Source organism: Echinops telfairi, unplaced genomic scaffold (assembly GCF_000313985.2).
Source record: "Echinops telfairi isolate 266 unplaced genomic scaffold, ASM31398v2 ScPeMD7_7469;HRSCAF=8507_1, whole genome shotgun sequence".
Classification (NCBI taxonomy): Eukaryota; Metazoa; Chordata; class Mammalia; order Afrosoricida; family Tenrecidae; genus Echinops; species Echinops telfairi.
Genome location: NW_022111373.1, coordinates 87,707,995 through 87,723,549, shown reverse-complemented (window position 1 = coordinate 87,723,549; position 15,555 = coordinate 87,707,995). Strand labels below are relative to the sequence as shown.

The window sequence follows — 15,555 nt, the reverse complement described above, 5'->3', positions numbered from 1 at the left end:
GTTCATAGCAGCAGTATGTTATGCTCATAGCTGTAATATGTTAGTAATAGAACTATACAAAATAACCAGAAAGTGGAGATGGCCCACCCAAATTTTCATCAGTGAATGAATAAACAACTTTTGACATCTACATACAAAGGTCAATTACTAAGCCATAAAATGAAAAAAATTCTGATACAGCATGGAGGGACCTCAAAAGAATCCAGATGAAAAGAAGACTCAAATACGTGACCTTTTGGTTCATTTGTACGAAGTCTCGACAATGGGGAAGTCGATGGAAAAAGAATACAGATCGATGATTCACACTGTTTCACAGAGAAGTTACCCCTTGGGAAATGAAACTTGTAGAATTTTTTAGGACTTTTTAAATTTTTAGAATTTTTTAAAACTTATAGAAACTTTTAGAGATAATGATTACATGGTATTTTTAAAAGAATGCATTTATTTCATGTGAACTTTATTCCATTATTTTAAAATGTAAGAGCAACAATTGTCATTTCCAGTAACAAAACCATTAGACACACACAATAAACATATGGTACTCAGCTTCTTACCTGACAATAGACCAAAAATCTTTTGGGGGTTTTCTTTCTCTCCTTTTTTTTTGTTGGTAAATTTATTAACTCTATTAAAATCTAAGCAGATGTTATAAATTAAAATTGTAAGTAATCTGTAACATATTTAACTTGTTCAGTATAAAAGGTGGAAATATGTTAATTTTTCAGGATTAATATATTTGACTGCTAACCTAAAGGTAAAGGAGATAAACATGAAATTCAAGGTCTCTTTTGCATTAATTTTTGAAGTACATTAACATACTCTATACCTATTTGTGATGATAAAAATATCACTCCACCTCTGCTAAGGCCTACTTATATCAATCAATTTTTGACACAACAAAATTCTTATGTAATATTAAGAAAATGGCAGTAAAATATCATGCTTCAGCATTCTGTCTGTCCATCAGAATTGAAGAATAGGACATACTTGTTTTACTATAGATTCCAGAGCTCTCTGAATTAAACTCTAAAGAATATTCTTTCTAAGAACTAAAAAAAGTATCTACAATTTGAGCTACAAAATGTATTCATAAAGATTTTCAATTTCTGCTAAAAACATATTTGATAGACTTGATTTTTGAAACATTTCCCCCCCCCCAAAAAAAACCCTAAATATGTATTCTGTTCCACTCTCTGAAACCTCAACTCTAGGTAGGTCTCTATCCATCCATTCAGTAAATATTTATAGAACACCCCTTATGAACTAAATTACTGTGCAAACTGCTAAGGTGTGCTAGACTGCTGAGGATGCGAGCTTACCCGCCCTGGTGGCACTGTGGTGGTGATGGTAACACCTTGGGCTGTGATATGTAAGGGCCGCAGTTTGAAAGTACTAGCCACGTGCTGAGGGAGAAAGATGGGGCCTACACTTCTGTGGTTCTACTCTGTCTCTTAGGGTTGCTGTGAGCTCAACTCAGTGGGAGTGGGTTTTGAATTTGGTGCAAGCTGCTGCTGGAATTGAGAAGTTAGTGATGTAACCATTGACAGTCTTTCTGTCAATGAATGAACTTTTAATATAATGGTTCCTTTATTATGGTTTTTATGATGAATATAAATTTGAATTATTTCTTGTTATCTAAAATTTTGATAGTCCTTTTTCCTCCCAAAATATGATAGAAAAATTCTTCTGAGATAATCTACTTTTTATAAAACAGCATTTATGAAGATAAAGTACCTATTTTTGATTCTCACATGTAAGTAGTTCTTTTCCTTTTAAACTTGATATCCTCATGGAGATTTTTTTTTTCACAGCTCTTTTTCAACACTATGAATTTTTCTTATTTTTTCCCTCCCTCTGTGGGAAAACCATTCGTATGTAGCCTTCATCATTATTTCTCCTATTCTTCAATACTTTGGTAATTCATTTCATTATTTTCCATCAATTTTCTTATTAACATCAAAGTATTTCCCTCTAAACTTTGATCTACATTGTCCCCAAGCCCAAGGATGACAGAGCAGTCTCTACCTGGAACATAAGGGTTGGTGGAAGTGGAGAAAAAGAGTGCTGTAGTTTCTCAGCCTAATTGGTAACTGCACACTCACAGAAGCAAACACATCTTCAGTGGACAGCCACTTTCACTGATTATGTCTCCTGGGTCTCCGTGCTCGATTTCAAACCATGAGGGAAGGTGAAATAAATTGTGTACTGAGTCCAGACTATTTGTGAAGATCTCTAAGTGTACCAGAACGAAGAAAATTTTCAGTAAATGAATGTTATATAAAAATTATAAAATTGATCCATGAACTAGAAAATAATAGACCAGTATACGAAGGAAGGATAAATGAAGGTGTCACAACAAAAGAAAACTAAGTAGTAAATTTCCTTATGCATTCAGTTGCAGAAGCCCTAAACAAAACATTAGCGATCTGAATCCAGTGGCCATATTTAAAAGAACCTGAACCAATACCTCTTATAAATCAAAATGGATCACTCATCTAAATATAAAAATTGAAGCCATAACAATGTTAGGAAAAAATATAGATACAATGGTGTAGGATATAAGTTTTGATAGTGGATTACTAAATATGACACCAGTAGCATGAGAGAAAAATGAATTAGATTTAATCAAAATTTAAAGGTGTATACACTAAAGGGTATTAACAAAATTAAAAGAAAGATTGGGAAAAACTGAGGGAATTGTTTATATGATGATGTTTAAATATTCAGAATTTATAAAATACTCTTAAAATACAGCAAAAATTTAATTTTTGAAAATTAGGCAAAGAATTTGAATTGAAATTGTTAGGGTCCATCAAGTTGGTTCCCACCAATGTCCACCTGATGAACAACAGAAGGAAACACTGCCCAGCCCTGCTCCACCCTTACAATTGTTCCTAAGCTGAGTCCCTGGTTGCAGCCAGTGTCAATCCCTCTCCTTGATGGCCTTCCTGTTTCTCACTGCCCCTCTACCAAGTATGACATTCTTCTCCAGGGACTGGTCTCTGCTGATGTCTCCAAAGAATGTAAGACCAAGTCTCACCATCCTCACCTCTAACGAGCCATCCATACTTCTTCCAAGGTCAATTGGTTTATCCTTTTATCAGCTCATGATAATTTCAATATTCTTCTCCAGCACCACAATTCAAATGCATCGTTTCTTCTTCCTTATTCAGTTTCCAACTGTAACATGCACGTGAAGCAATGGAAAACACCATGGCTTGGTCAGGTGTACCTTAGTCCTCAAAGTAACATCCTTTTTCTTCGATACTCTAAAGCGGTCTTGTGCAGCAGGTTTACCTAATTTTGATCACCTGCTGCTGCTTCCATGATCATTGATTGTGGGTCCAAGCAAGACAAAATCCTTGACGATGACAACCTTTTGTCCATTTATCATAGTGAGGTCTAGTTGTGAGGATTTTGGTCTTCTTTACCTTGAGTTATAATCCATACTGCAGGTTTGATCTTCATCTGCAAGAGCTTCAAGTCCTCCTCATTTTTGGTAAGCAGGATTGTGTCATCTGCATGTAACAGGTTGTTAATAAGCCTCCCTCCAATCCTGATGCCACATTTTTCTTCATACAGTCCAGCTTCTCAGATGATTTGCTCAGCATTCAGATTGAATAAGTATGGTGAGAGAATACACCCTGACACTTACCTTTCCCGAGTTTCAACCTTGTTCTGCTGCCACAACTGCCTCCTGATCTATGTCCAAGTTCCTCATGATCACAATGAAATGTTTTGGAATTCCCATTCTTCTCAAGGCTATCCATAGTTTGTGATGATCCACAACAGCCCAAATCCTTGGCATAGTCAATAAAATACAAATAAACATCTTTCTGGTATTTTCCACTTTGTACCAAAATTCACTTGACATCTACAATGATATCCCGCATCCTCATATTCACATCCAGCCTGAATCTCTGGAAGATCCCTGTCAATGTACTGGCAACTACTGTTGGTTGACATTCAGAAAAATTTTAGTTTCATGTGATAACAGTAATATTATTCCATCATTTTGAGTATTCCATGAGTTCACCACTCCTTGGAAAGGGTACAAATATTAATCTCTTCAAGTAAGTTGGCCAAGTAGCTGTCTTCCAAATAACCTGGCATAGACAAGTGAGTACTTCCAGCATTTCATCAGCTTGTTGAAATATTTCAACTCATAATCCATTAATTTTTTTAGTTTATTTTATTTATTTTTAATAGTTTTATGAGGGGTTCATACAACTCTTATCACAACCCATACATACATCAACCATGTAAAGCATATTTGTACATTCATTGCCCTCATCATTCTCAAAACATTTGCTCTCCACTTAAGCCCCTGGCATGAAGTCCTCTTTTTTTCCCCTTCCTCCCCAATTCCCCCTCTCTCATGAGCCCTTAATAATTTATAAATTATTATTTTGTCATATCTTGCCCTGTCTGATGTCTCCCTTCACCCACTTTTCTGTTGTCCGTACCCCAGGAAAGAGGTCACATGTAGATCCTTGTAATCGGTTCCCCCTTTCCAACCCACCCTCCCTCTACACTCCCAGTATCACCACTCAGCTAATGCTTTCAGTGAAACGTGAATGTCCTCCTTCAGCAACCGTGCTTCTTGCTCACATGCTACCTTCTGAAATGGGCGAATGTCAACTAGCTCGATATAGTACAGTGATTATGTATTCTTTCCATCTTCTTTTGATGTTTCCTGCATCATTCAATATTTTTCCCATTGAACCTTTCAATATTGTAACTCAAGGCCTGAATTTTTTCTTCAATTCTTTGAGTTTAAGATATCCAGAGCATGTCCTTCCTCTTTGGTTTTTGAGGTCTAGATCTTTTCACATTTCATTATAATATTTTACTTTGTTTTCTTAAGCTGTCCTTTGAAATTTTTACCCATCTCTTGCACTTCAACATTTCTTCCACTTGACTTAGCTGCCCTATGATTAAGAGCAAGTTTCAGAGTCTCTTCTGACATCCACTTTGATCTTTTCTTTCTTTCCTTTCCTTTCAATGCCCTGTGCTTTCTTCAGTATTATGTTCTTGATGCCCTCCTTAGGGTTTAATGCATTAAATCTGTTCTTGAGATGCTTTTGAAATTCAAGTGGGATAGACTCAACATCCTATTTTGACTCTCATGAACCTGAACCTACATATGAGCAATTGATGGTCAGTTCCACAGCCAGTTTATAGCCTGGTTTTAGTTACTAATACTGAGCTTCTCCATCATCTCTTCCCTCAGATTTAGGCAATTTGGTTTCTATGTATTCCATCTGGAGAAGTCCATGTGTATAGACACCATGTATGTTGTTAAAAATATATATTTGCTATGAACAAGTCATTGCTTTTGCAACATCCTATCATGCAATTCCAGCTTCTTTTCTATTATTGAGACCATATTTTCCAACAACTATTCCTTCCTCTTCTGCATTCAAGTCACATTCCAATTGCCAATAATTATAAATGCATCACAATTGCATGTTTGATCAATTTCTGACAGAAGATACTGGTAAAATGCTTACATTTCTTCATCACTAGATTTTGTGACAGGTCCATATATTTTAATAACATTTTATTGATTGGATTTCCTTGAAGTCATATAGATATAACCCTATCACAGACTGTATTCTACATCAAATTATTTCTTGAAATGTCCACTTTGACTATGAGTGCAAAGCAGTTCCTCATGATTGTGTCATTCCTGAAATAGTAAACCAGGTGATTTTCTGATTACAAATAGCCAATGCCAGTCCATTCCAGCTCGCGGATGACTAGGATGTCAATATGTATGTGTTCCATTTCTTTTTTTCTGACTTCCAATTTTCCTAGATTCATATTCTAATTATTAATGGATATTTTCACTGTGTCTTTTCATTTTGCATTGTGACCCCTCCGCATATGGAAGTCCCCAAAGCTTACCCCCTCCGTATCAGTAAGGTGCACTGTACTTTGAGGAGACATCTCTTCCCCAGTCATGATTTGAGGGTCTCCAACCTGAGGGGTTCATCTTCTGATGAGCACTAAATATGACAGTGTTCCTCAGCTATTCAGAAGGTTTTCATTGACTAGTCCTTAGAAGTGTACAACCTGTTCCTTCTTCAGAGTCTACTCTTAATTTACGAACTCTGCTTAAAATCTTATATTAGGTGATTCTGCTGATATTTGAAATACCGTTAACATAGCTTCCAGCAGCACAGCACTTTCCAGCCACCACAGTTTTATAAAAAACTGACAGACAAGTGGGAGAGCCAAGTACTAGATTGGCCTAGAGGTTAATAATATCTTTGAGTAATATGCTCTTTAGAATAATCAACTCTACAAGAACAAATGTTGAACATTAAATTACTTAACATTACTTAAAGCAAAGATGAGAGAGCAAAGAGGGGCGGGGGAAATGGGCAGATGGAAACAAGGACAGCAGCCTGGCATTGCAAGTAGAGCAACTAGTGACAGAATACTGTGAGTATTAACTGCTGAATGGGAAACTAATTCACTGGGGAAATGTTCAGCTAACACACAATAAAATGTTAAATAATAATAAAGGGCAGTTGACTCATAGCAGTAGCAGTCACCAGAAGAGCATCACCTGTGATTGTTGCCTGAATTTCAGTTCCCATAGGCATCTCAAATGATATCTAATATGTATTAGTTTGTGTTAAAATGGAGAGGTCACTTATGAAACACAAATATTTTGTTTAAAGAACAATCTTGCCATGGATTCTCTTCCTATTTATAGCAATGTATATTGGACAGAGTAGAGCAGTTCTGTAGAGTTTCCGAAGCTCTAATCTTTACAGAATCAGACAGCCACCTCTTTCTCCAGTGGAGCAGATGGTGGGAACAAATCGACTATCTTACTTAATAGCCTAGCACATGTCCAGGGCTCCTCAAATCTTTTATAACATTTGATATGCTGTGATCTGATACTGAGACTATATAAGCAAACCTGCCCTTTGCTCCAGAAAGAGGCCCTATCTTAAACTGTTTTCAATGCAAAGTTCTTTTAAAAGATGTGCAGATAAAAGGCAATTTACCTTTACTTGTAAAACATACATACAGAAAAGAGACCCACAAAGAATTTTCACCAGAGCTAGAATGTTTTGTAGCATAAAGACAGAAAATTACAGACCAATCTACCTTACAAACAGACATTAAAATTCCCTGGAAAATATTAACACAAGACATTAAAATTCCCTAGAAAATATTAACACAAGCAGAATCCGCCAGTGGAAAAAACAATTATGAATTAATGGGGACTTACTCTTGCTATGAAAAATGATACAACTGAAAAATCAATCACTTTTCTTACACTCTAAAGAAAATAATTCAGAATCAAGGAACAGGGACGGGAATAGTGACAACCGAAGGGCAGGGGAAGTACAACAGAAACATGAGGGAGGGGAAGCAGCAGTCGGTGTAAGATATGAAAATAACAATAATTTATTATTTATCAAGGGGTCATGAGGGTTGATGGGGGGAGGGAAAAAAGAGGAGCTGATACCAAGGGCTCAGTAGAAAGTAACTATCTAGAAAAGAATGATGGCAACTTATGTACAAATATGCCTGATACAATTGATGTATGGATTGTAATAAGAGTTGTAAGAGTCCCCAATGAAATGATCTTTTAATAAAAAAAGAAAAAAGAATTATCCATCAAGAGAAAACAATATTAGTTGAATTTATCCCATAATAAGTTAAAGGAACGCCATATGAATGTCTCAGTAGGTGTGGAAACACTGGCTTGACTTCACTCAGACAATGAGGATGTGTGCAACTGTGGTGAGCAGAAAAGAGGTACTAGTGGAATCGTATCTTCCATTTCCTGTAAGAGTGCAATTTCATTAAAATGTGTTTTTTTTTTCATTTGGATATATGACAAATATCTATGAAGTATGTGTCTTTACTGTGTTCTCTGCTTATAAAATAGTGAAGTTAAAATGCACTGAAAATACTAAGAACTCTTTAAACCATGTCGGAATACCAAACTATTATCAGTTCAGTACAAACTATAGGTTGTTTCAACTCTGGGTACAGTGAATCAATGGTATAGAAGCTTCTCAATATTTTAACTCTGATCCACATCACTATTTAGAAAAGAGGCTGTGTATTTTAATAGATAAATCTATATAAAAATAAATCATAGACTTTTATCATAATGATGTTAAGTGTCCAATTTCCTATACCATAGGTTCCCAAACTTATTTGGCCTACTGCCCCCTTTTTGGAAAAGAAAATTACTCAGCATCCCCATGGCAATTAAAAACGTTTAGATGATAGCCCATAATCAAGAATAAAATATAGGCATCTGCTTTTGCAGCTCCCCTGGATCATTCCAGTGCCACCCACTCCCCACTCCAGGGGACAGTAGCACACACTTTGAGAAATATTATCCTAGACTATGCATTTTAAGTGAACTCACAGCCTCAAATTGATTGCATCTCATCGCGACACTATACAAGAGTGTAGAACTTATTCCGAGAATAGGTCACTCTTAGGGAACAAATAAATCTTAAATATTACAATATTTGTGGCTCTCCATAGGTCTGCCCTGCCTGAGAAAATCTTAGGAAGAAATTTAATTAATTAATTAATTTTCATTTATTCTTAAAATAGTTACTTTAAGTGGAATTTAAGTTAATTTTTCTGCTTACCAATATGATAATACTAAAAATTTAAGAAACACTCCGCTAGACAGGAGCCATATTTTAAAGCCATTTTTTCCCAACATTTTTATTGGCACATCACTTACATATCATATAATTCAATAGTCCAATTGTTGGGCCATATACTGGCCACTGACATATAGTACATATGCTGCTGCTGGTAGTCGCCATTGGATCGGCTCAGACTCGTGGCAGCCCCCATGTGGGCAGAGTACACCTCCATAGGATTTTCTAGGATCTTCTTTCAGAAGCAGATCTGTAATCTTTTCTTCAAAAGCACTTCTGGGTGAGTTCAAACCACCATCCTTTCAACAAATTTTTGAGTGCTTAATTATTTGTTCCACCCAAGGAATGTAGCACACTCTCCATAAACATTTAATACGTTGCATAGCTCTGATTTATGATAGTCCTGTTGGCAGTCTGTTCAACGAATAAAGGAGCTGTTTCAGACGTGTTTGTTGCAAACCGAAGAACAGTCAGCTTACTGATGTATTCAGAAAAGATAGCTGTGGTAAGAAGAAAAATCACTGTCAAAAAAAGACAGCTTCCTGCTCCTATTGATGTTGTGATGGTTGCACAGTTCCCCTTGATATGGACCAACAATTGGACTGTTGAATTACATGATATGTAAGTGATGTGCCAATACAACTGTTGGGAAAAAATAATAGTAGAAGAACTTAACATTGAGTAAATCCTTATTGGAAGGCATCGTATTTTACATGTATTATTTATTTCACCCTTATCACAGCATCATGAAGTAAATAATTTTATCAATATAGTGGAATTACTATTAGTCATTTTAATTAGTATTCGTGGCAATTTTTCTGATGTTATAATTATTCTGATACTTACCAAATAGTGTCTCTGAAATGATTTTCTTTTAGTCTAACTGTGATTTAGAAATTAAAATAATCCCATCCAGTTTACAGCTCTGGGAATTCCAAATTTTTATTCCAACATCCCAGTTCTTCCAGCTTAAAAAAAAAATCATTTTAACCAAACAATGATGATTATCTAGCTAACTATAAAAAGGGGCTTGCCTGAGGGACCCAGGTAAACATCTTTAGTTTGGAGCTAGGAATTCTTGAATCCAGTGTCTTTCTACACTGACTTTCTAACAGTGACTTCCACTGAAAAGGAAATTAGCATTGACCAGGGCATTTTTAGTTTAAAAGAGACACTATTAACTGTTATACCAGAAAAACTAAAATGAACTAGGGCCGTTTGAGAGCAAACCAAAATGTCCATTGTCTTAGTGCTTCACTTTTGCTGCACAATTGTTCTCAGCTCTACTGTTTTCTATAAGTATACCATTACTCTTTTGCGCTAAACAGTGAGCACTTTTTAATCTGAGGGGACTAAGAAGATCTATACATAATCACATTTAGGATCAATACAGCACATATTTTTACCTGTAATAATTTCTAGTAACACTGTTACCTACTCTTCAACCTATATTAGTGAATAAATATTAGTGTAATGTTTGAATGGTTAAAATCCCATTGCCCCTCTTTCCCATACTCAGAATGTCTCCTTTTAACTACGGTACTGACCACTCTTCTGAAAACACTGGTTAGATGTCTGGGAAGCCAGCAACGCTGAGCGCAAGGAATAAAACATGTTCTGGAGTTGATTGTGCTGATGATTGTATGATTCCTCTCAATATCGCCGAGCTATTAAATTGTATCATATGTGAATTCTATGTCAATAAAACTTAAATGCGTTCTGGAATTCTTTTAAAAAGCCAGTGATATTAAATCTCTTTATGTTCTCCAAAGTAGAATGCCACAAAGTGGGTTCAAGATTAAAATTTATGTTTATCCAGAAAGAGAATAAAATATATCTGTAGGAAACTGGAATTTGAAAATAAAAGGGGGTTGACTTCATTAGTTTGTTTTTTGGGTATTGCAACATGCTGAAGGATTCTGTGGCCAAGACGCGGGATAATATAAAAGGCATGAAAAGCACATGGAAGTGATGCAGAGTCACTTACCAAGAAGGATTGACTGATGTCTAACCGTTTCAAGAGGGAGCATAAGATCAAGAACTGACCCCCAAAAGGCAGTCATTCCATCAGAGCAAAGTTTAAAATCAGGAAAAGGTGCACTTCGGGGTTATATCTTTTCACCATACTTACTCATTTTGTATGCTGAAGAAACTACCTGAGAGGTAGACTAGAAGAGGAAGACGGCATCAGATTACAGGAAGACTCATCAACAGCCTGCAGTATGCTCGCTGAACACAAAACTGCTGTGAAACATTTACTGATGAAGATCGAAGACTATTATATTCAGTATGGATTCCAAATCACTGGAAACCCAGAATCCTCACAATGGATGAGTAGACCACATAATAGTAAAGGGAGAACAGATTGAAGTCATCAAGAATTGCATTTTGCTTGGGTCAACAATCAATTCTCATGGAAGCAGTATTCAATAAATCAGACAGTGTATTGCATTGGTCATCTCTGCTGCACACCACTACTTTTAAAGTGTCAAGAGCAACGATGTTACTTTGAGGACAGAGGTGAGCCTGACCCAAATTGTGTATGATCTTTTCAATCACCTCAAATTCATTTTAAATCTGGACAGGGAATGACCAGAGAAGAATCGGTGCATTTGAATCACAGTGTGGGTAAAGAATATTGAAAGTGCCTTGCACTCTCAGGAACAAACAAACCTGTCTTGAAAGAAGTACAGGTAGATGTTCCTTCATAGCAAAGATGGTGAGACTTTGTCTCATATTCGGACAGAGAGGTCTTATCAAGAGAGGCCAGTCCTGGCAAAATACACCATGATTGGTAAATGTAAAGCATTAGTGCAAAAGAGGAAAACCCTCACCTAAATGAACTGACACTACAATGGCCTCCAGTATAACAATTGTGAGAAGCAGGCAGTGCAGGCAGTGATTCATTCTGCTGTACAGGGTGTCCCTGAGACCAGGAGCCTGCTCGACAGCACCTCATACAACAAACATACAGGGGTGCTGCAGAAAGCTCCATTATCTTTTAATTCCATGTTTCCACAAACTTTTTGAAGCCCCCTCATATGCCCCCAAAATGTATTTTTAGATTCTCTTATCTAGCTTGAACATACTAGGGCAAAGTAGACAAGAGACTTAAAGAGAATCTTGAAAAGAAATCAGATTAAAGACAATAATAATAATGAAAAGGCAAACAGGAAAATGAAAGTGCTAACATCTCATAATGTGAGAGTTTTGCTCAGTTATAAAAATTAATGATAAAAAATCAAAGCATATATGAAAGTCACCAGAAAACATTAGACATTACAAAAACTTTAAAGTATAACTATAATTTATTCTAGGATATCATGTATTTTATCTTTATCCCATACTTTCTTATTTCATGTTTTTTTAAATAATGCAAGTAAGTCTGAGTTACAAGAAAACATACATATATAAGGGTTGCTTTTGAGCAAAGAAATTTGGATTTAAATACTCATCCTATTATCCAGGGGAATAGAATGCATTCTTTCCACGAGGATACTCAGCCTGACCTAGAGCACAGAATATAAGCATTACTCATGTTAAAATGGATGAACTGAATTCAGAATTTACTTCAAGCTGAAGCATCACAGAAATTTATCACAGAGGTGTCAGCAAGTACCAGAATGACATCTTTACTGTTCACTTTATTACGTTGTCCCTAGTAACATAATTAAGCACTAATAAGCACAGAAACACTTAAAGTAGATAATAAATAAGGAAAAATCAGAAGATTGATAATCAGGTATCAATGTTTAGAAAACTGAATTTTGTTTTTTAAATGCCTTTGAAATGATATATTGATCAACTAACTACTTGCCATTGGGTGGGTTTACACTTAAGTTCTAAATAAATAGCATATAAATATCAGAAAGTTTTTTAAAGATTAGCATTTTAATATATTGCTATGAAATGACATATTAATTTAGTAACAGACTATAACTTATTTGTGCATTTGGGCTGTTAACCACAAGATCAGCAGTTCGAAGCCTTCAGCTACTCTGTGGGAGAAAAATAAGTCTTTCTACTCCTCTAAAAATGTATGGTCCACACCAGCCTACCCCGACACGATCGCTGAACACAAAGTGGGTGTATAAGCAAATGCAATGAAGAAAGCTGATGGCTCCCAGCTATCAAAAGCTATAGAATCCGGGGTCCTATAGGCTGGAAGATAAACAAGGGGCCATCTAACTGAGAAACAACAAAGCCCACATGGAAGAAGCACACCAGCCTGTGAGATCACAAGGCATGGAAGGGATCAGGTATCAGGCATCAAAGAAAAAAAAAATCATAGCATTGTGAATGAGGGGGAGTGCAGAGTGGGGACCCAGGGCCCATCTGTGGGAAATTGGACATCCCCTTGCAGAAGGGCCACGGGGAGGAGACAAGCCAGCCAGGGTGCAGTGTAGCAATGATGAAACATAAAATTTTCCTCCAGTTCTTGAATGCTTCCCCCCCCCCTCCGCCCCCACTATCATGATCCCAATTCTCCCTTACAAATCCAGCTAGACTGGAGGATGTACACTGGTACAGATGGGAACTGGAAACACAGGGAATTCAGGACAGATGAACCTCTCAGGACCAGTGTTGAGAGTGATGATATCTCGGGAGGGTGGAGGGAAGGTGAGGGAGAAAGGGGGAACAGATTACAGTGATCTACATATAACCTCCTCCCTGGGGTACAGACAGTGGAGAAATGGGTGAAGGGAGACATTAGGCAGTGTAAGATATGACAAAATAATAATTTATAAATTATCAAGGGTTCGTGAGGGAGAGGGGAGTGGGGCGGGAGGGGGGAAATGAGCTGATATCAAGTAGAAAGGAAATGTTTTGAGACTGATGAGGGAAACAAATGTACAAAAGTGCTTGATACATGGATGGATTGTGAAAAGAGTTGTACGAGCCCCAAATAAAATGATTTTTTTTAAAAAGTATGGTCTTGGAAACCCACTGGGAAGTTCTACTCTGTCCTATAGGAATGCTATGAGTCAGAAACTACTCTATTATGGTGAGTGAAACCCTCTTAAATCATCTTTTGTTATGAAAATGAAAGCTAAATTGTTTGAAAGAAACACCAGTGTGTATTTCTAGCTTATTCATTACTAAAACAAAATAAGAGATATTTTCCAACATAGCTTTACTCAAATAATTAGGCTGCTGTGACATGTAAGATTCAGTTGGCTAAAAGAAGTTAGATCAGTAGTTGTAAACATCATTGGAAAAATAAAGTATGAATACAGTTTATATTTAGAAAATTTTCTCAAGTGGGAAGGATTACATTTTGGTCCTTGGCAGATTTTAAAACATAGAATTATGGGCCATCTGAGAAAACTTAAATTTAAGGAATTCAAATAATTTTCCTTGAGTGAGTGACAGAAAGCAGATAGTCTCCTGAGTCCATCTCTTTGCTAACCTTTCTCCCATTGTCCTTCAATGTCAGCAACGAGGCTGCTCCTGACAGCTGTTTATCGTTGGACATGACCTACCACTCAGTGAAATCAAAGTAACTTTTGGCTTGGAATCTGTTTGACTTGAACAAGCTTAGAAATAACACGTTCTTCCTACTTCTAGGTTTTCCCAGACACGCAGCCCCAGTTACAAGAAGGCAGTTTCCACATGGCGCGCACAGGATGGATTACCTGCACTTTGACGATGACAGCCGGGGATGGTGGTTTGACATGGATATGGTGATCATCTACATTTACTCCGTGAATTGGATCATTGGATTCATTGTTTTCTGCTTTCTTTGCTATTTTTTCTTTCCGTTTTAGGAATTTTCATACTTAATTCAGTTGAACAATCATATAAAACCTAGATAATGTTAATAACAACTACTTAAACCTTTTTAGAGTGTGCTTTAAAGTTTTTATAATGTTTCCTTATAGAAATTGTTTATAGAGAGCCTGGGAATAATGGATTTATTTATTGATGTTTTTCATATAACAAACTAACTTTATTCAAGACCTAATCTATCCATTTAGCAACAATGCACCATTAATTTCATAGTTCTTAGTTTAGGATTTGGAACTCAAGTTTTACAATGTTACTTTTATACTTTATTATGCAGATTTAGGATTTCTCTCCATATTAAAAAATAGTAAAAGTATTAAATGAAAGGACAATCTGAGTAAATAAAGCCTTTATTGATAAAAAATATTGCATTAATCAATACCTATTCTCAGGCAAAGTATATGCATTAAAAATTAAACCTTAGTCTCTGGGAACTGATCTAGCAGGGTAGATTTGATTTGGTTTCTAATTTTCTCTATTTGTGTCCCTTACCACCAAAAACGCTATGTCTTTTGTACATACCTAATAATAGCTTTAGTGAAACATGTTTTATTATATAGTAAATGCAAAAATAAAAATGAATCTATGAAACTAATGCCCACCAATAGACACTTGAAGAAGACATATTAACACTTTTCAAATTGTAAGATTAATCACCTGGAAAAATAATTTACTGACTTTCAGTAATCTTGAGCAATGCATTACCCAAATGTAATTAATTTAGTTATTTGTGTAACTAGAAAGTTGTCAAATATATTGTAAATGTGCAATAAAGAGTGGCTTTTAAAATCTGTTCATTTTATTAAGTGATTTAATTTCTGAAACAAAGAATTATTGGACATATGCTTACAGATGAATAGAATAAAGTCTTCCATTGATTTTTATTGGTAATTACAGTAATCTTTGGAATTAGTGTTTCACTTCTTTTTTTTAAAAAAGGGGGTGGTGAATTTTCCAGTACAAAAAGGACCTGGTTCAGGTATCCAAATTTTGAAACTGAGAACACTAAGCTACAAAGGAACAAGCATGTTAATTTTATTTTAGTCACTCAGGTGGTCTGCATATTATTTAGGATAAAATGTTTATTAAGAACTACTAATCCAACATT

General features: G+C 35.9%; 1 protein-coding gene across 1 annotated transcript in view; it reads left to right on the top strand.

The window, feature by feature from the left end:
* RNF180 (ring finger protein 180) overlaps nt 1-15,240 on the top strand; it is a 220,717-nt gene extending 205,477 nt beyond the window's left edge. Inside the window, exon 8 of the mRNA XM_045285236.1 lies at nt 14,229-15,240. Within this exon, the coding sequence (XP_045141171.1) occupies nt 14,229-14,428 (200 nt within the window). The 3' untranslated portion in view covers nt 14,429-15,240. The remainder of the gene's footprint in view (nt 1-14,228) is intronic.
* The last annotated feature ends 315 nt before the right edge of the window (nt 15,241-15,555 follow it).